Source organism: Argopecten irradians, chromosome 1 (assembly GCF_041381155.1).
Source record: "Argopecten irradians isolate NY chromosome 1, Ai_NY, whole genome shotgun sequence".
NCBI lineage: Eukaryota > Metazoa > Mollusca > Bivalvia > Pectinida > Pectinidae > Argopecten > Argopecten irradians.
The window spans coordinates 1,150,155-1,176,407 of NC_091134.1; the positions used below are offsets into that span (position 1 = coordinate 1,150,155).

At 34.9% G+C, this 26,253-nt stretch overlaps 1 protein-coding gene across 1 annotated transcript in view; it reads left to right on the forward strand.

The window, feature by feature from the left end:
- LOC138308560 (segment polarity protein dishevelled homolog DVL-3-like) overlaps positions 1-25,996 on the forward strand; it is a 50,487-nt gene extending 24,491 nt beyond the window's left edge. The window contains exons 5-18 of the mRNA XM_069249609.1: positions 27-107; positions 6,781-6,904; positions 7,599-7,733; positions 7,992-8,004; positions 9,293-9,629; positions 10,093-10,180; positions 10,617-10,745; positions 11,066-11,286; positions 11,572-11,703; positions 12,670-12,837; positions 13,300-13,317; positions 14,956-15,222; positions 19,706-19,942; positions 21,625-25,996. Of these exons, the coding sequence (XP_069105710.1) occupies positions 27-107; positions 6,781-6,904; positions 7,599-7,733; positions 7,992-8,004; positions 9,293-9,629; positions 10,093-10,180; positions 10,617-10,745; positions 11,066-11,286; positions 11,572-11,703; positions 12,670-12,837; positions 13,300-13,317; positions 14,956-15,222; positions 19,706-19,942; positions 21,625-21,944 (2,270 nt within the window). The 3' untranslated portion in view covers positions 21,945-25,996. The remainder of the gene's footprint in view (positions 1-26; positions 108-6,780; positions 6,905-7,598; positions 7,734-7,991; positions 8,005-9,292; positions 9,630-10,092; positions 10,181-10,616; positions 10,746-11,065; positions 11,287-11,571; positions 11,704-12,669; positions 12,838-13,299; positions 13,318-14,955; positions 15,223-19,705; positions 19,943-21,624) is intronic.
- Positions 25,997-26,253: the final 257 nt, after the last annotated feature.

Consider the following 26,253-nt stretch of genomic DNA (forward strand, 5'->3'; position numbering starts at 1 on the left):
TTTGTTTTTACTTTTTTCTTCTATAGATCGACCTAGAAGTTCACGCCATACTCACAACAGTTTTAACCACAGTTATCGAGACCGTCGTAACCATAACGACCCCAATGGTAAGCTTGTTGCCATTGCCTAGTAACAATTGACTCCTCCTTTCCTCCTACCCTCTAACCAAAGTATTGCTGGAGTGTGACCTTATACCCTTTAACCAAAGTTTTGCTAGAGTGTGACCTTATACCCTCTAACCAAAGTATTGCTGAAGTGCAATACATTTATATTCTCTAACCAAAGTATTGCTGGAGTGTGCCAGATTTTACAACATAATTTTTGTCTCATTTTGCCTATAATGTTGTAGATAGATTCAATCATTGATTGAAAAATCATTTCCATGTTTTTCACAATAATCCTACATTAGTCATGACCCTAATTATGTTGATATTGCATACATAAGGCAAAAAAAATATTGTAACAGTTCTGCTGTAATTTAGCTTATATATCTGGATTGTGTGCTTATACTTTTCAAAGTTAAATACATGTACTTTCTGAATTTGAATTACTTTCATTGGGTATAATTTTCTGGTCTGGGCAATGATCTGATGAGGATTTTGTGAAGTTTCTAGTTATTGCATTTAATTTCAGGTTAATTTTGCTTTGTAAAGTGTGTGTTTGTCTTGCGATGTGCTTTGTAATATGTGTTTGTGTTATAACCTACAATTAAATACACGATTTGATAATAAAACACTATATATTTTACACAATGCACCTCACTGCTTTAAACACATTTTAATTCATTTTAAACATATATGTTTAACCAATCCGTTTACATATTGAGACCTTCATAACTCAGAAGTCCTGTGGATAAATGAATCTTCTATATGGTCTGTACTATTGTTATTCAGTTATCCCCCTTGTGAGAAGTTATTGGTCAAAAAGTAGTATGACTGCTATCTGTACTGAATATGGTCAGTCTTCAGTACCTGAAAAAAGTTTTGTACCTCATCATGTTATTCCTATCCTTAGGTGCGACCATTTGGACGGTCGATTGTAGATGTTACGTAAAGAAATCTGTAAGTTTCTCACAAAACAATGCTATAACAACCTGTTCACAATCACAGATAAATCGTTTAAGCAAAAAGACTCTTCAATGAATCTGAATTATGGAGGTGTCGCATACCTAACTTAATGTTGTTCTTGGTGTACAACGACTGACAACAAATGAGGGGTTTATGTGGTTTGTTCAACCTTTCTCATCCTGAAACAAACAACATACTACATGGATTTCTTTTTATATTACAGCCAATTTATTAAATTTTGAAATTTCAGTTTTAACATTTGTTTCAGTTGATGAATTCCTCTTGTCTGTTGTGCATTTCATATGAAGAATACACAATAACTACGGAATATTTGATAATTATGTCTCTAGGAAGGAACAAAATTTAGCACATTACATACTATAAAAACATTTAATCTTGTTAGGGCAAAATAGGGTAAAATTTTGTTGGTTTACGTCTATAAACGTTTTCATTGGTGGAAATTTTCGTTGCTTTTCTATTTAAAATAAAGTTTTAGGTCTGGTTAAGTTTTCATTTATGTTCTCGTTTGTGTTTCATTTTCGTAGTTTTTTATGTACCCACAAAATAAACGAAATTAAATGTCCAACAAAATTTAATGGTTTTACAGTATATCTAAATGAGAATGACCAGTGTGTGTTAGTAGTGTTACCTGTTGTAACTTCTTATTCATCCTCGAGCTCTACACTACGGAGTGTGTAAGACAGCGACACTCTACCTCCATTGATTTCTTTAACCCACCTGTCTTAACGAGCTGCTTTTATGAGTCATATTATACAGCATTCACTTATAGAAGATGTCCGCTTTCTGGTTTTTTCCTATTGATTTTTTTATGGTTTCATATGACTTGAAGACTGTCGTTGTATTTTATGTGTTACATATATTAGAAACCAACATCTTATTGTCTGAAGACTGTCGTTGTATTTCATACGTTATATACATTAGAATCCAACATCTTATTGTCTGAAGACTGTCATCGTAATTCATACGTTATATATATTAGAATCCAACATCTTATTGTCTGAAGACTGTCGTTGTATTTCATACGTTATATACATTAGAATCCAACTCTGAAGACTGTCGTTGTATTTCATACGTTATATATATTAGAATCCAACATCTTATTGTCTGAAGACTGTCATTGTATTTCATACGTTATATATAATAGAATCTAACATCTTATTGTCTGAAGACTGTCGTTGTATTTCATACGTTATATATAATAGAATCTAACATCTTATTGTCTTATGACAGACAGGCTAGTTGGGTTGAATGTGGAGAATGTTAGGAATGTCAGTGACTTGGCTGAACAGTTGGTGAATAAACTGATGCAGATCCTTCGGTCATAAGCTCAGATTGCATTTGGATTTTGTGTGGTGATATGTTAAAACATCAGCTGCATGTGGGATTAAGATACTAGGATAGAAATGATAGAAGGAATGCTGAAATTTTTGAGGATCAAACTTGCAAAGACTTGAAATTCCAAACCGTTTGACTTTGAAAAGACAGATGTTTGATAAAAGTCTTTAAAAAATGAATAAAATATCCTGTGAAAATGGTTTGGGGAATGTATTACAAGTAATAAAATTTAAGCCTTTCAAATTAAAAACAAAACTGGCTACACTGACAGGCCGTGATGTTGTTAGCTGGTTAGGATGATTCGTGTTTTGAAAAGATGTTATATTGGTGGGAACATGTTAGTATATGGTAGAGTGTTATTGGTGGGAACTTGTCAGTATATGGTAGAGTGTTATTGGTGGAAACTTGTCAGTATATGGTAGAGTGTTATTGATGGGAACGTGTCAGTATATGGTAGAGTGTTATTGTGGGAACTTGTCAGTATATGGTAGAGTGTTATTGGTGGGAACTTGTCAGTATATGGTAGAGTGTCTCTGGTGGGAACTTGTCAGTATATGGTAGAGTGTTATTGGTGGGAACTTGTCAGTATATGGTAGAGTGTTATTGGTGGGAACTTGTCAGTATATGGTAGAGTGTTATTGGTGGGAACTTGTCAGTATATGGTAGAGTGTTATTGGTGGGAACTTGTCAGTATATGGTAGAGTGTTATTGGTGGGAACTTGTCAGTATATGGTAGAGTGTTATGGTGGGAACTTGTCAGTATATGGTAGAGTGTTATTGGTGGGAACTTGTCAGTATATGGTAGAGTGTTATTGGTGGGAACTTGTCAGTATATGGTAGAGTGTTATTGGTGGGAACTTGTCAGTATATGGTAGAGTGTTATTGGTGGGAACTTGTCAGTATATGGTAGAGTGTTATTGGTGGGAACTTGTCAGTTATGGTGAGTGTTATTGGTGGGAACTTGTCAGTATGTAGAGTGTTATTGGTGGGAACTTGTCAGTATATGGTAGAGTGTTATTGGTGGGAACTTGTCAGTATATGTAGAGTGTTATTGGTGGAACTTGTAGTTTATTGGTGGGAACTTGTCAGTATATGGTAGAGTGTTATTGGTGGGAACTTGTCAGTATATGGTAGAGTGTTATTGGTGGGAACTTGTCAGTATATGGTAGTGTTATTGGTGGGAACTTGTCAGTATATGGTAGAGTGTTATTGGTGGGAACTTGTCAGTATATGGTAGAGTGTTATTGGTGGGAACTTGTCAGTATATGGTAGAGTGTTATTGGTGGGAACTTGTCAGTATATGGTAGAGTGTTATTGGTGGGAACTTGTCAGTATATGGTAGAGTGTTATTGGTGGGAACTTGTCAGTATATGGTAGAGTGTTATTGGTGGGAACTTGTCAGTATATGGTAGAGTGTTATTGGTGGGAACTTGTCAGTATATGGTAGAGTGTTATTGGTGGGAACTTGTCAGTATATGGTTAGAGTGTTATTGGTGGGAACTTGTCAGTATATGGTAGAGTGTTATTGGTGGGAACATGTTAGTATATGGTAGAGTGTTATTGGTGGGAACTTGTCAGTATATGGTAGAGTGTCTCTGGTGGGAACTTGTCAGTATATGGTAGAGTGTTATTGGTGGGAACTTGTCAGTATATGGTAGAGTGTTATTGGTGGGAACTTGTCAGTATATGGTAGAGTGTTATTGGTGGGAACTTGTCAGTATATGGTAGAGTGTTATTGGTGGGAACTTGTCAGTATATGGTAGAGTGTTATTGGTGGGAACTTGTCAGTATATGGTAGAGTGTTATTGGTGGGAACTTGTCAGTATATGGTAGAGTGTTATTGGTGGGAACTTGTCAGTATATGGTAGAGTGTTATGGTGGGAACTTGTCAGTATATGGTAGAGAGTTATTGGTGGGAACTTGTCAGTATATGGTAGAGTGTTATTGGTGGGAACTTGTCAGTATATGGTAGAGTGTTATTGGTGGGAACTTGTCAGTATATGGTAGAGTGTTATTGGTGGGAACTTGTCAGTATATGGTAGAGTGTTATTGGTGGGAACTTGTCAGTATATGGTAGAGTGTTATTGGTGGGAACTTGTCAGTATATGGTAGAGTGTTATTGGTGGGAACTTGTCAGTATATGGTAGAGTGTTATTGGTGGGAACTTGTCAGTATATGGTAGAGTGTTATTGGTGGGAACTTGTCAGTATATGGTAGAGTGTTATTGGTGGGAACTTGTCAGTATATGGTAGAGTGTTATTGGTGGGAACTTGTCAGTATATGGTAGAGTGTTATTGGTGGGAACTTGTCAGTATATGGTAGAGTGTCTCTGGTGGGAACTTGTCAGTATATGGTAAGAGTGTCTATTGGTGGGAACTTGTCAGTATATGGTAGAGTGTTATTGGTGGGAACTTGTCAGTATATGGTAGAGTGTTATTGGTGGGAACTTGTCAGTATATGGTAGAGTGTTATTGGTGGGAACTTGTCAGTATATGGTAGAGTGTTAGTGGTGGGAACTTGTCAGTATATGGTAGAGTGTTATTGGTGGGAACTTGTCAGTATATGGTAGAGTGTTATTGGTGGGAACTTGTCAGTATATGGTAGAGTGTTATTGGTGGGAACTTGTCAGTATATGGTAGAGTGTTATTGGTGGGAACTTGTCAGTATATGGTAAGTGTTATTGGTGGGAACTTGTCAGTATATGTAGAGTGTATTGGTGGGAACTTGTCAGTATATGGTAGAGTGTTATTGGTGGGAACTTGTCAGTATATGGTAGTGTTATTGGTGGGAACTTGTCAGTATATGGTAGAGTGTTATTGGTGGGAACTTGTCAGTATATGGTGAGTGTTATTGGTGGGAACTTGTCAGTATATGGTAGAGTGTTATGGTGGGAACTTGTCAGTATATGGTAGAGTGTTATTGGTGGGAACTTGTCAGTATATGGTAGAGTGTTATTGGTGGGAACTTGTCAGTATATGGTAGAGTGTTATTGGTGGGAACTTGTCAGTATATGGTAGAGTGTTATTGATGGGAACTTGTCAGTATATTGTAGAGTGTTATTGGTGGGAACTTGTCAGTATATGGTAGAGTGTTATTGGTGGGAACTTGTCAGTATATGGTAGAGTGTTATTGGTGGGAACTTGTCAGTATATGGTAGAGTGTTATTGGTGGGAACTTGTCAGTATATGGTAGAGTGTTATTGGTGGGAACTTGTCAGTATATGGTAGAGTGTTATTGGTGGGAACTTGTCAGTATATGGTAGAGTGTTATTGGTGGGAACTTGTCAGTATATGGTAGAGTGTTATTGGTGGGAACTTGTCAGTATATGGTAGAGTGTTATTGGTGGGAACTTGTCAGTATATGGTAGAGTGTTATTGGTGGGAACTTGTCAGTATATGGTAGAGTGTTATTGGTGGGAACTTGTCAGTATATGGTAGAGTGTTATTGGTGGGAACTTGTCAGTATATGGTAGAGTGTCTCTGGTGGGAACTTGTCAGTATATGGTAAAGTGTTATTGGTGGGAACTTGTCAGTATATTGTAGAGTGTTATTGGTGGGAACTTGTCAGTATATGGTAGAGTGTTATTTGTGGGAACTTGTCAGTATATGGTAGCGTGTTATTGGTGGAAACTTGTCAGTATATGGTAGAGTGTTATTGGTGGGAAGGTGTCAGTATATGGTAGAGTGTTACTGGTGGGAACTTGTCCGTATATGGTAGAGATTTCAGTTCTGTTATTGGTCCAGGATCTGACTTTTGCTTGGGTAATTTGTTTCTGATTTTCTTTGCAATATGTGATTTCCTATCAAAATCTTGTGTGTAAAAGTAAGAAAGTCACTGCAGTATATAGTCTCTATTAGTACAGCACATGATAATTACTAGGAATGTGTTCGGATAACAGACATGGTCTATTTTGCGACAGTTCCCTGTCCTTGACTACGGGAGACTTTACCTGACTACGGGAATATCATATCATGTGACGTACTTAATCTATAATGGCCCTTTCCCTGGGAAACAGTTTTCCTATAGTGTTACCTGGCGAGGTAAAGTCCCCTCGTCTTCGACGCTATAGGAGAACAGTTTCCTCTGGAAAGGGCCGTAATAGAATAATGGTATATCTATTAACACTACGGCCAAAAAATAACATGTGCATTCAAATGTTTTCTTAATGGCATCAGAGAAAATAAAATTTGATTTATTGACAAAGCCTGTAGCATTTGCTCTTGATATTGATATGCATGGATGTAGAATTTTAGTGTTAGGTTAATCATTTCACTTGTTCCAAAGATGTTTGACATCAGAGTTGACCCTGTTTGACCCTATTTGACCTTGTTTGACCTTGTTCTATTTCTGTACACAGCTCCCCCCAGGATCAATGGCCACAGTAAACATCACAGAGACCGCGGTCATGCCTATGATTCGTCAACAGTACTCAGTAGTGATATCGACACCACAAGTTTCTTTGACTCTGAAGATGACAGCAGGTACAAAATAATTACCTGAACGATTGTTTAGGAAAAGGCTTCTTAGGCAAAAATTCATGTTTAAATTGTTTAATTAAAATGTCAATGGCATATAACACAAATGATAATGATATATTACACAGCAGAACATGAGAATGAAGTATCCTTTGGTGAAGTGCTGATTTATTGTTGGACAACCAGGATTGTGTGAGTCTCAGGAAACTGGGATGGTATCATTCAGTACTGGTACAGTGTTTGTTGTCAATAACCCTGAATATCATATATCAGACATCATTAATTACTTCAGAAACAGGCGCTGTGGTGCTTTAATGTTATGCTGCCCTCTAATTAAAAGTGGAAAAAGAATTAATATCTTTACTTACATGAAGTCAGCAAAAAACTCCATTAAAATTTATGTTGTCTTGATCAAAAGATGTAAAATATTGAGCTTCAACAAAATTGACTGGTAGATATATGATAGGGAAGGTTGATAGTGTAAATCTTCCGAGTGAGAAATGTTTGATGGGGAGCAAATTGAAATGCTAGAATATTTCTACCTAAGTTTTCCCTACAATTCTATATAGGAAACCTCGGTTTATCTCGCTCAATCAAGAATCATTACTAGATGGAGTGGCACTTGAATTTAATCCAGAAATGTTGCGTGAAAATACTTGTGTAATCTGTTGTTTAAAGAGTTGTAAATTTTTCTCCACAGATTCTCAACAGTTACAGACACCACTAATAGATCGTCAAAATATGGTCGACACCGACGAAGGCGGCGGAAACACCGACTTCCTCCCATCAGCAGGGTAAGTCTGTCTAGTCCAGGTCTTAGATATGTAAGTACAATGTAGGTATAGATTGTTTAATAACCCAGACTCCACTCAGAAATAAGGTGATGAGTTTAATGTCTGTGGTGTCTGCAGCTTGATCAGTATTTCTTTTAACTTGACAATCATCAAGTTGTAAACACCACTTTACAGTATCAGTATGTGCTCACACTGCCTCTTCTGTGTGTTTTACTGATATGTTTTATCAGAAGTACGTCTTGGTAGGTTATAGAAATGAATAATGTTTTTTTGTTCTGACCTAATCTGTTTGTTATCAGTGGTGCAGTGCAGGTGGTTCATTCCAGGCACTATAATAGTAATCCATCACCAGATAGCTTTCACTGGCGATAAAAATAGACAGCTATTGGTTTCACAAGGTGTTGGGTATAAATAGCAACGAGATACAAAAGTTACATCAAAATTGTGATAGGAAAGTTTACATGATCATGTTTGACATGCTGTCAGAACTAATCTGTGAATAAAACTTGTTGCATTTATATTTTGTATTTGTTGAGTAATAAAAATGATCTCACTTTCTAGAGAATGACATTTACCTCAGTTTCTAGAGTTATTGCCCTTTGACATTTACTTCAGTTTCTAGAGTTATTGCCCTTTGACATTTACCTCAGTTTCTAGAGTTATTGCCCTTTGACATTTACCTCAGTTTCTAGAGTTATTGCCCTTTGACATTTATTCAGTTTCTAGAGTTATTGCCCTTTGACATTTACTCAGTTTCTAGAGTTATTGCCCTTTGACATTTATCAGTTTCTAGAGTTATTGCCCTTTGACATTTACTCAGTTTCTAGAGTTATTGCCCTTTGGTATTTACTCAGTTTCTAGTTACTGTATTGTCTCTTAACATCATTAACGGTCACATTAAATAGGGGTAAGTCTTATTGGCCTGTATTGTCTCTTAACATCATTACGGTCACATTAAATATGGGTAAGTCTTATTGGCCTGTATTGTCTCTTAACATCATAACGGTCACATTAAATATGGGTAAGTCTTATTGGCCTGTATTGTCTCTTAACATCATTACGGTCACATTAAATATGGGTAAGTCTTATTGGCCTGTATTGTCTCTTAACATCATTAACGGTCACATTAAATATGGGTAAGTCTTATTGGCCTGTATTGTCTCTTAACATCATTAACGGTCACATTAAATATGGGTAAGTCTTATTGGCCTGTATTGTCTCTTAACATCATTACGGTCACATTAAATATGGGTAAGTCTTATTGGCCTGTATTGTCTCTTAACATCATTACGGTCACATTAAATATGGGTAAGTCTTATTTGGCCTGTATTGTCTCTTAACATCATTACGGTCACATTAAATATGGGTAAGTCTTATTGGCCTGTATTGTCTCTTAACATCATATTACGGTCACATTAAATATGGGTAAGTCTTATTGGCCTGTATTGTCTCTTAACATCATTACGGTCACATTAAATATGGGTAAGTCTTATTGGCCTGTATTGTCTCTTAACATCATTACGGTCACATTAAATATGGGTAAGTCTTATTGGCCTGTATTGTCTCTTAACATCATTACGGTCCATTAAATATGGGTAAGTCTTATTGGCCTGTATTGTCTCTTAACATCATTACGGTCACATTAAATATGGGTAAGTCTTATTGGCCTGTATTGTCTCTTAACATCATTACGGTCACATTAAATATGGGTAAGTCTTATTGGCCTGTATTGTCTCTTAACATCATAACGGTCACATTAAATATGGGTAAGTCTTATTGGCCTGTATTGTCTCTTAACATCATTACGGTCACATTAAATATGGGTAAGTCTTATTGGCCTGTATTGTCTCTTAACATCATAACGGTCACATTAAATATGGGTAAGTCTTATTGGCCTGTATTGTCTCTTAACATCATAACGGTCACATTAAATATGGGTAAGTCTTATTGGCCTGTATTGTCTCTTAACATCATTACGGTCACATTAAATATGGGTAAGTCTTATTGGCCTGAATTAGCCATACATTAAGTCTTATTGGCCTGAATTAGCCATACATTTTCCACAAAATCATATTCATTTCACTTGTAATGAATTGTAAAATCATGATGCTAAATATTATGAAAGCAAGCATTTTGGAAATGAAAAGAACTTTTCCAACTTTCTGTAATTTACTCGATCTCCTTTCAATATTGAAAAAGTTTAAACTCATATAAACCGAAGATTGTAAGACTCAAAGGTTCAAGCTAAAATCACCTAATTGACTTGAATACATAAAATACATCAAGTGTAACATGGCCCTGCCAACTTTGAGATTTAATGGCAAAGTTGGAATTTATACATGTAATGTGTAGAGTAACTGTTTACAATAATATATAAATGTCTGTTTTCTTTACTTTCAGACACAGTGAATTTCCTTGGTATCAGTATTGTCGGTCAAAGTAATAAAGGTGGGGATGGGGGTATATATGTCGGCTCAATAATGAAAGGGTAAGTATACAATCTACATATTGATATTTATCCTGCAACTGTCCCACATACTGACCGATAACTACTGCCGGATAAACTTGTGCTTTATCCGTCAATATGAAAAGCTTTATCCGTCAATACGATCACGTGAATTTGTCATCTCGGCTTTCCTATGTCTCGCACCAAAATAAACCTTGTATTGTAAGATACTAACCATGTATTCTCTATACAGACTTAGGGATACTTACAAGGCATTGGCAAATTTGATTTCTTTTAAACTAAATTGATGGGTTTAAATAAGTTGAAAATGAATACTAATAAAAATCTTGAAATTTAACAGATTTAAAAGTTGTTTTTTCCAACCAGGGAAATATTTACTATTTCACTGTAAGGTTTAAGTTGTTGAGATTTGCAGTGTGTTCTTCTATACATAATATGTGAACATTTTTGTTTTCAGGGGGGCTGTAGCACAGGACGGACGGGTGGAGCCTGGGGATATGATTCTAGAAGTCAATGGGGTCAGCTTTGAAAACATGAGTAATGATGATGCTGTCCGAGCATTACGGGAAGCTGTCCAAAAACCTGGGTCAGTGATAAAAAATGTTTCTTGTTCATCATTCTCATCAAAATATGATTGTAGAATTTTTAAAATATAAACTTGCAGAATATGGAATTGCATTCTTTATGTTCGATTCCTTGGTGAAATTCAAATCCTGGAAACTGAAAAAACCAAATACACTTTCATTGTATGCAACATGAATGAATGTTGGCAGAAGCGTAATGCAATCTCTAATCTCTTTCCCCCCAATTTACAATTCTAATGATTAACATGAGTGCCTTTCATATAAAATGATAGGTTTTGGAATGAACTATGTATCCTGTTTGAAATTTCTGTTTTGTTTTCAGTCCAATTACACTAGTCGTTGCCAAATGCTGGGACCCAAATCCTAAAGGTTACTTTACAGTACCTAGACAGGAGCCTGTGCGGCCCATCGATCCATCTGCATGGGTAGCACACACGACAGCATTGAGGGGTGACTTCCTGTCACGGGGCGGGCCAAGCCCATCCTTAAGTAACATGACTTCCACTAGCTCGTCACTCACAAGTTCTATACCTGAATCGGAGCGTAAGTTTTCAGCTCATCACTCACATGTCGTTTACTCGAATCAGAGCATGAGTTTTCAGCTCATCACTCACATGTCGTTTACTCGAATCAGAGCATGAGTTATTAGCTAATCACTCACGAGTTCTTTACTCAGTGATTTCTTCTTTAGTATTTTACATGAGTTGACAATTAAGCCAATATTTGGAAAACTTTCCGCATGAAACATTGTGAAAATTTAAATGATTTATTAAACTTTAATTGGAAGCTTGACACTGCTAAATATTTTTTGTTATCTTTTTTTTTCAGGATTTGATGACTTAAACCTCACAATCAACACTGATATGGCTACAGTTGTCAAAGCAATGGCCCAACCTGACTCTGGACTAGAAATCCGCGATAGGATGTGGCTAAAAATTACCATACCAAATGCTTTTATAGGTTAGTAACAACAACTGGTTTGCATGGAAGCAAAGTTTGGCAAATCACTTTAGTACCTATACTCAGAGTAAAACTGATTGCCATTTGATATTTAATTTGTATTTTGAACTATTTGTGATGTTTATTAGTATCTTGGAATAGAATAAGTTATCAGGAAATTGAATAAATAATCAGGAAAGAATGAGCCCTTAGTTTGGAATTTAAAGGTTAAATTATACAAGATTGTGATGCTTGATATTACATTTTGATAAATTTATTATATTAATAAGTAATTGGTAATTTAATAAGTAATGGAATAAGGAGCTAGGAATCAACTTTACTGAAGAAGTACTCTCTCCTGTGAACGCATTCTTCATGCAATACTTTTGCATATGAACACAGTATGAAGCAATATACACATGCAAACAAAAACAAGCGAACAATTTTGTCATTGTACCCAAGCCTCTGAGTTAATAACTACATAGCATTTTCACTTCAGCACAAATTTATAATTCAGCTGAAAATCACTGTCATATACATATTTGTTAAGATTCATGTCTTTTTACTTGATAATTTCATTCCAACAATCCATTGGTAAAATTGATTCACATTTAGAAAAACCAGATCTCTGTATATAAACATCCCCTGACTTACATTAAATGGGCCACAAAAAATTCCATTTAACCATGGATTCAGAATCACTGTGCCTTGGTGAAAGGCTACAAATGTGACTCTTGATCTAAATACCAGGTTATGACTTCGAAAAAGTTTACACTGAGTGTTAATCTTGATATGAATGACTAGATTTTACTTGGTTACTTTCCCAAGCAAGTGCTGTAGAAAGTTTTGCTTGGCAGCACGATTGTAGAAAATTTACATAACATATCAATCAGAACAATAAAAGCAAGAAAGAAATACTAATGTTTATAAAACCTGTTGTTTTGAGGTCCAGACATTTGATGATGTATGTGATGTTATTGTTTACAGGTTCAGACCTAGTAGACTGGCTGTTCACACATGTAGACGGGTTTGCTGATCGAAGGGACGCGAGAAAATATGGATGTAATTTACTAAAAGCGGGCTATATTCGACACACTGTTAATAAAATTACGTTTTCGGAGCAGTGCTACTATGTGTTCGGGGATCTTTATGGAAGTAAGTGCTATACAAATATTGTAAAACATGTAATTTCATTTCAATTTACATTATCATTTCTTGACCAAATGTTATCCTTTCATAAAAATTGTTTCATAGTTTTCATTATTCACTAACATTTTTCATCAAAATTCATTTCAAAGTTTCACATTTTACACAGTAATTCCATTCCATTCCTACAAAAAAAACCACTGTCATATATGACAGATTTTATAACAAGTTGCTTTTGTTCCTTTTAATTTGTGATGGTGACCAAGCAATGGGAAATAGACTACAGTACATGTGTAAATATGTTGCTCATCAGATCTCCTATAAAATCACTCATTATATACATTTATTGGTGTCCTTATGACCAGATGGACTATCTGTTTGATATTCGGGGTTCTCCGACCAAATGTCTCCATTATTGAAGATTTTACTCATATTTCATTGTTTCTTTTTTTTTTCCATTCCCAATTTTAGATGGACCCGTGTATCCAGGTTAGTGTGTATACAGTTCCCTAGCCAGCCCTCCCTCTCATTAACAACACTCAACTGTACTAACAAATCAGTATATATCTACTGTTTTAACAAATCAGTATATATCTACTGTCAACGTCTGCTTATGCTCAACCATTCAGCTTATAAAGGCTCTATCTATTACTCATATCAGTACCAATATCATTCAAATGTCAAGGTCATTTGGAAATGTCAAGTTCATTGAAAATAATCTGCTCATTTTGAAATGTCATTTCATTTTGAAATGTCAAGGTCATCTATATCGCATATATGTATCAAGGTTACTGCAAATCCTAAGGTCATTTAATATGTCAAGGTCACTTTAAGGTTATATTTAAATTTCATTGTTGGCTGCTATAGATTATCAGTAATGCATATTTTGCGTCCGACTGTCCGGTGCGGGCCGAGGTACTGAACTATACCTTAGATCAGCGTTAATTGTATCCCTTTGATGTTGTGTTTACAGTACTTTGGAGACTTGTCAATGATACTGGTAATTTTCTAAAGTTAAAAAAAAAGTTTTCACTCTCAAACTTTGTGATTATGAAAATTTTGTGCATGTCTAAAAAAAAGTATATATTGATAATGTTTGGCTTATATTCCGTCTTCTGTAACTATCAACGGGCTCCTAAGTTTTTGTTTCAGCTAAGAGCAGCTCTGCATATATATACCATCTATATATAGCATGACCAATCTGCTACTGCATGTTAATACACCCAAATCTCCTGCTCAGATTTCATATGAATCACCTAAATATCAAATAATTCTAAAAATCTGTATTTAAATCATACGACCACTGCAATGACATGTTGTACTTTGTACAGGAATGAAAGGCTTTCTTTTCGCTATTATAATCAATTCTCATCATATTTAATCAATATTTCTCATTATTGATTTGGTATTGTCTTCATCGTACATGAATTACATTGATTTTGCTTGGCTCCAACATAACATTCTTCAGCAGCAAGAAAATGGATGAATCAATGTCACTATTCCAATTGGATTTCATTCAATAGCACTCAATGATTTAAATAGGACCATTTATAGCACATTGTAATTTATGTTAATTTGACATGTGTAAATAATTCATTACTTCATTTATACCTTTCGATACTGCCCTTATAATATCTCCATCTTCATTTGTATCAAAAAGAAACCATGGAAACCAGAAACACCAGAACAAGCAGACTGTCCTATTGGTGTCTTCATGGTGATCACATCAATCTGGTCTATAAATTGAGAAACAATAATACTGTAATATTAGATATATATCTCCCTGAACTTGTTAATTCTCATTATTAATTGTAATTGTGGTGATGATAATGACCGTGGTGATATAGTGTTATTCATACCAGCGGAAAGCAAATCAAGTCAAACACTGACAAACAGACATAGATTTAATTTCCCATTTTGTGCAGCATGTCAAAACACAAAACATTCAATGTATTAATGAACAAATAGGTATTACAATAATGTATCATTACAAAAATTACTGATAGTCCATTTAGTTACCCATTGAAAATCTCATTATTAAAAAAAAAATAGTATGAAAATTTCCATTTTGTTTAAGTTTGTCAGACACCAAGTTTAAAGTTTGCTGTATACTGTGTATGTTTACAGATTTATCCACGCTGAGTTTAGAAGACGTGGACTCTGTTTCGGAGGCTGACCGTGACACTCTGGCCCCTCTACCACCCCCGCACTGGAATAACCAGTACCCCTACGGTAACACAAGCTACCTACCGACCAACCTCAGCTACATACCACCCTACAGCTACACCAGTACCGACAGTCAGAGTTACGTCGGCAGCTTCGTCGACGGAATGGACAAGTCGGTGACGGGCGGGGGAGGAAATAACAGCGCCGGCAGTGTACATAGTGCATCAGGTAATAACAGCAGGGATAGCGTCTTCAGTACATTACATAGTGTTAGGGTGTATTTTATATTTTCAGGTCTGTTGAAAGGCTTAGGCAGCATACTGGGTCTTTCACTGATAAAATTGATAGCAGTTAGTCTCCCAAATTGATTCCATTGTGTCCTAGGATTTCATCACGGATTATGTCACTAGTAGGCAAATACTCAAGTTAATTGTGTGTGGTTTTTGTCTCTTCCCTATTCTAAAAATCCTAATAATTCAGAAAAGAAGAGCTAGGTATAAGACAGAAGAAAAAAGTTTCCCGTATTTAGTCCCAACCAGTATTTTATCAAGACAATGAAATGAAGGGATAATGCTATGGAATAATACAGGCCTGATCTCACAGACAGTCTAACCAGAGTTTTCTCTTGTGCAGCTAAATGCTTTGCATTTCTTATTAGATATTTTGTTTGCTTCCTTGACAAGGCTTACATAATGATTTTTCTTGTGAACTGTATGTAGAACTTGAAAGCTTAGAAATCCTCTGTGATAATTTCATGGCTTAAGTTATCATTAATACCTAATTCTGTACTTTAAGTGTACAGTTGTGATTCTATAAAATCTATTCCCATTTAGAGCTTGAATGATCCATTAGGAATAGATATTTGATTGATGAAATGAGAAGGTAGATTAGTTGAGATGCTATAATGATTAGTACACGAGATCATTAGACCGATCTGATAGAAAACAACACCTGAGATTGATTAGTCGTTATACCTGTAACCTAACTGACCTGCTTCATGCTCACTGTCGCTATACTTGGTCTGACATTGCATGTGGCTGTGTAGAGAAACGAGAACAAACAAAAATGTAGGTTTGAACAAATATCTTTAATAAAAACTGTCTTAAACCACCAATTCTGTTTAACTTAATGTAGAAAATTATATTTTAATAGTGTGCATGTAAAAAATGTGTATCATGTTTTCTGCCTCAGCATGAGAAAGTGTCGGTCATTTATGTAACCTTTTATTTCAACATGGATGTGAATATTATGATTTACTTTAGGAGACATTGTTTTCTTGATTTTATTTTTTTCTGTGGTTTTGTTGCCCTGCCCAACCCACTGATATCGCCCCTTCAGGGATGGTGTATAAAACCTTGGGTTGATAATACTTAACCATTACCCTGTGTGATTTAAAACGTGTGCTTCTTTTCCCCTAATTTTCTCCTCTCCCCAATTTTTTTTGGTTTCTTTGTTTTTCAGTCGTCCAAAAAGATTGTGCATGTATTGTCAGTACATACAATCATTTGAAAAAACTTTGGGAAAATAAGGATAAACAACAATTCAACCAACTCCAACAACAACCAAACTCCATGGTCCCCCCATATACGGACTCCATGGATTTTGCATGTTCTCGGACGTCCACAGCTAGTTCTGGTTTGTAGTCTTGTTTGTTACCCAGCGCTTCAAGGTCATGACCTCTATAAGCCTGCTGTAGTCATGGTGATGACCTTTACAGCAGTTTCCATGGCTTTCTATCTTTTCCCCTTCCGTTTTTTTTTGCCTAATTTGGTGTTTGTACTTACCTACTGGTTGTTTATTTTCTGTTGTTTTGTTTATTGCTGCTTTGCTTGTTAAAATTTTATTGGGATGTTACATCCCAAATTTCATGTCATCACACTTGCCCACCAATAGTTAACGCTTGCCCACCGATAGTTAACACTTGCCCACCAATAGTTAACGCTATATGTGTATACATGTTGATTCTGATATATATGTCTGCTTATGTAAATAAACTGCCTTGGGAGATTTTTTACAAAATTTTCCCAAATTCTGCTCAAATGCATGCATGGGTTATTAAAATCTGAACTTCTGCCAGGGGGCTGACACCAGTCAGATCATATTTTATTTGTATCTAACTGTAACTGAACACAACTCAAAACATTAACAAAGTTGAGGTCTATCTTACGAATGCAATTTTCATCAATTATTTGTTGCTTTCAGAATAAACAGCATACTTTCCAAGCATGTTCCTATTTAACTACTAATATTTGGATGTTTTAAAGAGAGGGGATATCTATTATGGATTTATTTGTGTCCTTTAAATGCTGCAGTCTAGAGTAAAGGCAGATACCAATCTATCATTTGTTGTAATAACTACTCAGTCAAGTCAAAATTTTCTTGGCATTTTGCTTTTCAAATAATTGAATTAATTTCTAAGTAGTTATAATGCATATACTTTCATGATATGTTGCTTTTCCCAGATTTAGTTGCAGTGCATTTATGATATAGCTCTTTGACTGCAACATTTCGTATTTACCACTGTCTATACTGTTCCCACCAACAGAGGAATATAATAGCCCCAACATATGTTCATCTTGTCCCAGGGAGCGGGGGAATTGTCTGTTTACTGCAGATTTTATCTATAGATTCTTACTTTCCCAGGCGTATTACCCAGTATGTGTTTGGATATATTCAAATTTTGCTTGGTTTCCAGTGTATCATTTTCTTCGCTACTAGATAACCACAGAATATTCAAGCCAAATATCTTTCTATATGCAGAATGCCAGAATTTAACCACACTGTTAGATAGACAATGCTTGATGCCTAAATAATGCTTGATGCCTAAATAACTGGGCTGTGTATATCTTACCTGTGTATATCTCACCTGTATTTTCCAGCTTCAAAACAAATATCAGGTTTTTCATGCATCCTAAAGTTAAAAGAATGATTTTGGATAATAAACTCCCTTTCTAGACAAATCAAGAGTTTGTTCAGAATTTTGAAAACTTTATGAAATGTTAGAACGGATAGTTGGTAATCTTGTATTGAATTGCTACATTATATTTGACTTATATTCATTTGATTTCAAATATTTTCAATGTATAAATGTTTCAATTAAAAATATATTATTCGTTTTATGGAATTTAGATTTTATAATAAACATTTCAATAATTCATTCCATGCTTTAATATTTTCATAACCCTGATAATTAATATAATTAGTAATTACTTTAGTGACTCTGAACACTAATTAGCCTACTTTTTGACATCTGTATTACTACTAATTAGACTACAAAGCATGCTAGAACTTAGAGACCAATAATGAGGGTACAAAAAATAAAAAAAAAAAATTATTTGGAAGAAATTAAAGGAATGGAAATTTAAAACTCCTAAATCTACTAGTACTAGATGCTTTAGAATAACAGACTAAATCTACAAGGCAGAACAAAGTTGTTGGTGAGAATATTCAAACTACAAATGTTGGACAGTAGATGTAATTGGGGACATACTAGGAAGTATAGCAGAGCAATCGTTTAGAACATGTAGAGGGCAGTGATAAATCTACGTGCGCATCCTGAGGGCAAATGTTTATATGGTTATGGCCAAATTTTGTATGTACTGACATGATTGTGTTGTATTGATTTGTATGTTGTAGTTTTTTTGTGTCATACAGACATTTTTTTTGCATGATTTCTTTATTCTGAATACACATTGTTTACACTGCTCTTGTTATAAAATGAACTGTACACAAAATGAGATACCATGTACATGTTGTATGTAAAAAGATGAGCCACATCATGTATAAAGGGGAATAACTCTATGAAGACACATTTTGCTATTACTATTGTATAAATGTAGCTACCTGCTCACCCCTTATCCCACTGCCTTATTGCATCATCTATAAATGCAGAGCGGGATTCATTTTAGTTTATGGGGTGGACAGGTCATTTTTCATGCACGAGAATATTGTGTTTATTTTGACATGGATTTCTGCACACTTTCTGAGTTTTGCTTCCATTGTCCTGATTTGGTGGAATAATTTGATTTTCTCTGACATTCTGGCATGGAGACATTGTGAATTGCCATTCAACATCTTTTTCTATATGTAATACCTGCCTCTATTCCACATTGTTAATTTTCATTTAGCATGCTCATTCAGTAAACTTTCTATTGTTCCTTTTTTTTTTTTGCTTTGTTCACCTTTTTGTCATAATTTTTGTAGATTTTTTTGTCACATTGAATACCCTTATTTTCTTATATGGTGAGCAGCTTTGCATGTGTTGTAGAGAAATCATTTGTCTGGGACCAGACAATTTTGGTATAAGCTGTTATTTCACAAGATTATTTCTTTTCCTGGAGTAAAATTTCACACAGTTTTTGCACAATTTTTTTTTGTTTTAACTAACTCTCCATCATGAAGTCAAGTCATTACAGATAGGATGTTTTCCTCCCAGAATAATTTAATATAACCCGTAACAAGATAGTGTAAAGAGAACTGTCCTAGTTCTAACATAAAGCCCTTGGTAAGAGAACCAAATGTTCCCCAGTTCTGTTTTGCATGCCATTTTACTCCTGTTCATTTTAACTGTAGTTTTCATTTCATTTGATGGTACTTTTCATTTTATACACATGTATTAAGTTGTATCATGAAGTGGCAGGTATATATATTTATGTAATCATTTATTATGATGTAATGTTTTTGATTTCTCTATCTTTGTTGATTTTGGCAGTTCACAATGCTTGCTCATGTTTGCCAGTAAATCTCCCGGCGGCTCAAAGGCTGTTGTCAAAAACTTTGTGTATAGAGACAGTCGAGCCAAACAACAATGTCCGCGGTAAAAAATCTGTGTCTAAATCTCCTGCTACGGTAACCACGGTCACCACAGAGACAGTTGATACGGAAACTGTTGCTACCGATGCTAAGTCTGCACTCTCACCCACTCCACCTGTAGAGGCTGATGGCACAGGTATGTCAGGGGGACATAACTCCAGATTGCCATCCTTAGTCAGGGGAAGTATCTCCGCATGGTCGCCATCACCACACTGCCTAGTGCTGCTGCCGAGCTTGACATATTTTCGGGACTCGCATGAACTTCACTGCTACGCTGTCTATGAGTAGGCACGCTTTCTCTGGACCCACTCAGTATACACAGAAAAGGACTTATTTTATAACTCCTTGACACATGTTTATGGTTTATTCTTCTATTGAATTTTGTTATTTGTTCAAATTGGTTTATGTTAATATACTTTTGTATAGCATGAATATAGTTATATGTTACCCTGCCTTTGGCTTCAGTTCTCCGAGCCATCAGTACTAACTACTCTTAATATTTAACCAGTGTATATGTACTGTAACACTGCCATATGTACTGGACTATTTCAGCGTAGAAGGATATTGTTCTTTTGTTAAATTTTTCTCTATGTTTTAAAGGCCCTTTCCTTCATACTTAATGATTTTCATAGTTGGTTGTTTTGTATTTTACCAGAAATAATCTTTTGTAGATTTATAAAATGCCTAAATATATATTTAAATAAATGTTTGTCTCTGGGTGTGTAAAGGGAAAGCTCTCCCTTATTTGTTTGTGTTTGTCTCTCTATTTTTGCCATTAGTTAAAAAAAATATGGATACCCAGAAAAGGAAGTAATCTTAACTGGATAGAAATGTACATTTATTTAGTAACCAATATTTTTCAACATTTTCTATTCATAATGTCACTATGTACAGTGTATACACATCAGTATTTATTTTTTTGTATTGATGGTTTATAATTTTAATGTTTTAGATTGTACAAAAAATTAATAATTATTTCTTTGATGTTATTTACAAACATCCTATGAATTGCTTTTTGAATCCCTCTATTGTCATTTGTGATGGACATCGTCAAAACGGTTTCAGGTTGATATGTATTGATATTGACCATGACAGAAGTCCATAGATGTAGAAATGTTATATATGCTAGTATTGATATGTGTAAACCTTGTGCTGTATATATTGACAGTTTCCCTACCCAGGCAGCTTTCCCTGTTACAAAATTAATTGCAGACTCGGTTCATTTATTCTGTTACACAATACGCCACATGTCAAATCATGGGCTCAGTTTCTTTAACATATCTATCGGTTTGCATAAGTTGTGTGTTAATCAAGAATTTGATTAAACAGAAAGCAACAATTGTTTATGAATTGTTTATGCATTTGAAATCTTTATCTAAGATTGTACTCTTATTGTTAGCAAAGCAAATTAATTAACAATCAGCTAGCAGAGTGAAAAAAAAAAATCTTCAGATTTAATGATCCTCTTTATATGAGAATAAAAAGATAAAGGAGTTTGTAAATTGTGGGCTTTCTGACAGAAATAACACATTGAAAAGCATGAACTAACTGGATGTTGTTTTAAACTAATCTCAATAACCAAGTATAACAGCCTTACTTCCAGATAATATACCCAGTATAAAATACATGTATATCTGTGTAACAAGAATGATCCATTATACCTTCTATATGCAATTCTATGACACCCCTAATAGACAGATCGTATATAAAATAATCGTTAGTAAACAATAAGTCTAGCTGTTTGCAGCTGTATAACGAAATTCTAAATGAAGAAAAATGTTGGAAGTACTTATAGTTTGGAAATGTTTCGTGTTTCAGGAAGCAGTGCATCGGGAAGTAGCCGAAAGGAAAAAGAGAAATCGGACAGGAAGTCTGGAAGTCCAGCAGGAAGTGGGGGTAGTGACACGGAGACAGCGAGTCTAGCGAGTGCTCGGCGTGTACAAGTGGTGCCGGCCCCACCATCAACCAATATGATGCCCCAGATGATGCCACAAATGATGCCACCTATGATGCCGGGACAACCACTGCCTCCTCCCCCGAGGGACCTGTCTAGTATGCCACAGGATTTAAGTGGCAGCAGACAGTCTTTCAAAATGGCTATGGGAAATCCATGTGAGTTTTTTGTGGACGTCATGTGATCAGTCATGTGGCCCCTATACAGCCAATCAGCTATCATTATTATTGCATGCTGGGAAAAAACCACAATGTTGATTTTCATATATATTTTTTTTTTGAGAATTATTTAAAAATTGGAGATCTGACTTCCTAAATGGATATTTTTTTTAAATATGAGAAGTATGACAACTGTCATATTTGAACAGAAATCTGATCAATCAAAAATTATGGCCATTGGATGAAGGCAGTACATGAGAGAAGATCCCGCTGAGAAATAACAATGGACATGGATTTTTGTTTTCTGTGTGATAATGTAAAAAGTATTTATGAATGTACAGTTACCATTAGTCTGCATGTCCCTACATATCCTCATATACAACACGTATACTTCAAACTGTATGCTAATGTATCTCAAGCTGGTTTTAGCATGTTTGCAAATGTAATTTATTTTAGAAGATTTTGAGTGTGAAAGTGAGTGTGACTGTTATGTATGTTATCATAGAATTTGAATGACCTTTGACCCTTGCAATCTTAGCGATCTTACTACAGGATTAAACCATTCTGATGAAGAGCTAGGATTGGAAGGGTTGTGTTAACATTTTATAGTCAGCCTTGATGATGGCTTTAAGCCTAGTTGTCTTCTTACTTTCACTTTAGGCGATTCAGTCATCGACTCATGACCTCTGATCTTCACCCTGACCCTCATCTCCATGGTTACAGCTTCCTTCCATGATCGCCGCGTTAGCTGGACTAAGGCCTGTTTGTTTGCGTGCGCGTTCAGTATTGGCTGATAGCAGGAGGAAGCTCCTGTTCCCCGGAATCGTGCTTGGTGCTTTTAACTACTAAACCTTCAACAGCTGTTGACCTTGTATGGTCATGTGTCACATGATCACCTTGGCTCCTCCTTCTTCCTGGTCCACTTCGTCTGGAGATCGTAAATTTTCTATTTGTACTCTGAATGGTTGTCGCTGTCTTCTGTTGAAGTCATCTGTGATTAGTTTTATAATAATTTACAGACACATTTTTATTAATTTTATTCTGACAATGAATTTCTTTATTTAAGTGATTTTGTTTCGGATAGATGGACATGCTGTAAGGTGGTGTGTGCATGTCGTTGTTGTGATAAGCTCTCATTAAGGCTCTCAGTGAAAACCATCTCGTCTACGCTCTGGGAGATGCTAGATTCACATTGCTGTTATTTTCCTTCCTCTTTTCTTTCAATCTTTGTCTTTTCTTTCTTTATGTACATCTGTGCATGTTTTTGTGTTGTTCCCCCAGGGTTGTAGTAAGAGATTTGGTTTGCCTGCATTACTTAATGTGGCATGATTATCACATAGAAAAGAAAATATCAATTTTGTTTATTTTATAAATAAACGGTTGTTATTTATTTTTATTATTATTTTTAGCTTTGAAAATGAAAAACAATGGACTCTAGATATTTACAAAGTTACTGCTGATTTTTAATTTCAACCTGTTTAAACAATGTTTATTTGACATTACCATATGTTTGTGTAATATATTCTCCTTATTGTGAGATACATGTAATTCATGGGATTCCAAGCACACTTTTGGATTGCTTTTCTGATGTTGCTTATAAAACCATTTGCTGATTTTAATGAAATTGAGCATAATTTTACATTAATTAGGAACTAGCTTTCAACAGAAGTCCAAAAATTATTGATATCAACTGATTAGAATACAGCTACGTATACGTTCATTTGTTTTAGTTTTTCAACTTATTTTATTTCCCTTATTATTGCAAGCTAGCTTTTGGTTAAATTATTGAATGTGAAACTGTGCATTTTAAGATTTTTATTTTCAGATGTTTTATATAACACAACAAGCTAAAAGTTTACTTTTTTTTGTAAGAAGATGTCTTATAGTGTTCAAATGGTTTGATCAAAAATAAATTTTACAGATTTATGATATTATTAAAATGGTAAATATGAAATTTATTTTGTGCACTATCTACATTAGATACTGCTTGTTATTAGATCTTTTACTAAAAATAATGTTACTTTTATATCAGAAGTGAAATTGATAAATTTTTTAAAGATTTTTTTTTTCTCAGAGTATCGTGCTTGAATGATGAGGTTAACTTATGTAATCATAAAGAAGTCAACATCTATTAATTTACCTACCAAAGAATTTCAAAATAGACAGCATTCTTTCTTTTGATTTGACTATTCATGCCTTTTACACACAAAATTGTAAATTTCTTCGTTTTTGTCCATGGCTGTTGATATGACATCAAACAAAATGAACCATTTTTTCCCATCAAAACGTGTATACTGATCTAGTACAATGTACATGCATTACAGGTATGTCATATGTTGTAAACGAGTATTACCAAAATCTACTGCTGAAAATCTTTGCCATAGACAAGCATGAGGAAGAAGTGATTTGCCAAATTATCTTTTAGCCAAATTCTAATTATTTCCTATACAAGTTTTTATGCTATTGAAATTTTCCATTTGTTTTGTCAAAATCCTTCATAGATAACCAAACTGATTACCCAGAATACTGGGTATGTAACCAGTCAGAGAATGGGTATCTGTTCCGGGCTTACTCTGATGTTAAACCACGCTGTGTGTAAGGCATTGTTAGTGTAGAAATCATGATCATAATGTATTATCAGTGACTAGATCATCCGAATGTCATCTTGGGGGTGAGACGAGGCCGAGGTGAAATGACGAGCCAGTGTTGGCAGAAGTAGGAAAGCGGTGCTTACGGTTGTGAAGGAGAAATGGTGGAATATATATTTGTTGTCTTGAAACCAAATGCCGTAAAAATGCAACTTTGTGATGGGTGGTAGGTTGTGTGTGTAAGATTTGTGTGGATGTGTTAGTAGGCTGCATCAGTCGCTGTGTCACACATTACAGGAACATTGTCTTTGGGAAACTTTTTATATCCTTTAGCTTTAAGTGTGATCATTGCTGTTAAAATCGTGTATGTATGTCATAGTGAGAGAGATAGTGTGAATTCATCATTTAGCTTTGAGTGTAACTCTCTGTCCAGTGTCTTCTGCTAAATGTTCTCAAGAACATGTGCATTTGATGTCCCAAACTATGTGCTGACTTCACCATTTCTTGAGATTTTATGTGGAGCTAAAAGTCTTGATTTTGAAAACCTCTCGCATCTAATTAGTAATTAAGTAGTCCAAGTTTAATGAAATCGTGGTGCTGCTTGGATTCTGACAGGAAAGATAACTCTTACCAAACATTTTACCAAAGGTCATGTGTTATTTCCAATTCGTGCAATATTTTGTATATATGAACCAATTTTATACTGTACATGGTATCTTGTTTTTAATCAATACCTTTTGATCTGTAATGTATATTTCTGTTTTGAAGTAACACTGATCATCACTTTTTTTGTATAGTTTATATTTAGTTTCCATGTCGAATGTTTACTTTTGAATTTAAAACCAATTAATCTATACAAAACAAGCATAACGTAGTATTTTTCTTTCAACAAGTTTTGGAATGATTTGATTGGTATTACAGGTTATATGATTTGAATTAATTTTTACACAAATTTCCTGGTTGCTTTGAAAGCTGCAAGGAGCATGTAATTTTACACCTAGTGATCCAATATCAAAATGCAGTATTCCTTGACAAAAAATGGCTAGTTTGATGGTGTTATTGCCGAAAATTTGACCAAGGCAATCATCTCCTTGAAATGAATGAGTGTATGGTATGTCAGCTCTGGAATGTGTGTATAAATGAAATGTGTACATGTGAGAAAGTTTGATTTGTGAAAGTACAAATGAAATAAAGACAAGAACAGGAGTTGCCTAGGATTTGAAGAAGGCCAAATAAAAATCGTGTGTGACAACTTATTCTAAGTATCACAGTATCTTAAATCATTTGTCTTAATGGCAGTGTTCATAAATACGTTAACATCATGTTAACAAATTATGGTTAGGGTTGTCTGCCCTTGTCCAAGCATTACCATGGTTACTATTGACTTGGTTGCCCCCCACCCAGAAGATGTTTTGTACAGAATACTTGACGGTAGATGATTGTGTAAATGATATCGGCCTAGTGGGCCGAAATAAAAATGCCCAATATAATATTTGTTGTGTTGTTTATCTACAGATCCAATGACAAAACCAAACAAAAGGACCATAGATTATCAAGATTAATGTCCGGGTTTTGGTGACAAATTTGCTTTTACAATTTGATGTGTACACAGATTTTACAATTTGGTAATAATCCAACAGTACATTGTTCAATTTTGAGGATAAAAATTTAAGAGAAAAAACAAACAGTATTAAAACTTAAACAGGAGTTCAATTTTGAGGATAAAAATTTAAGAGAAAAAACAAAC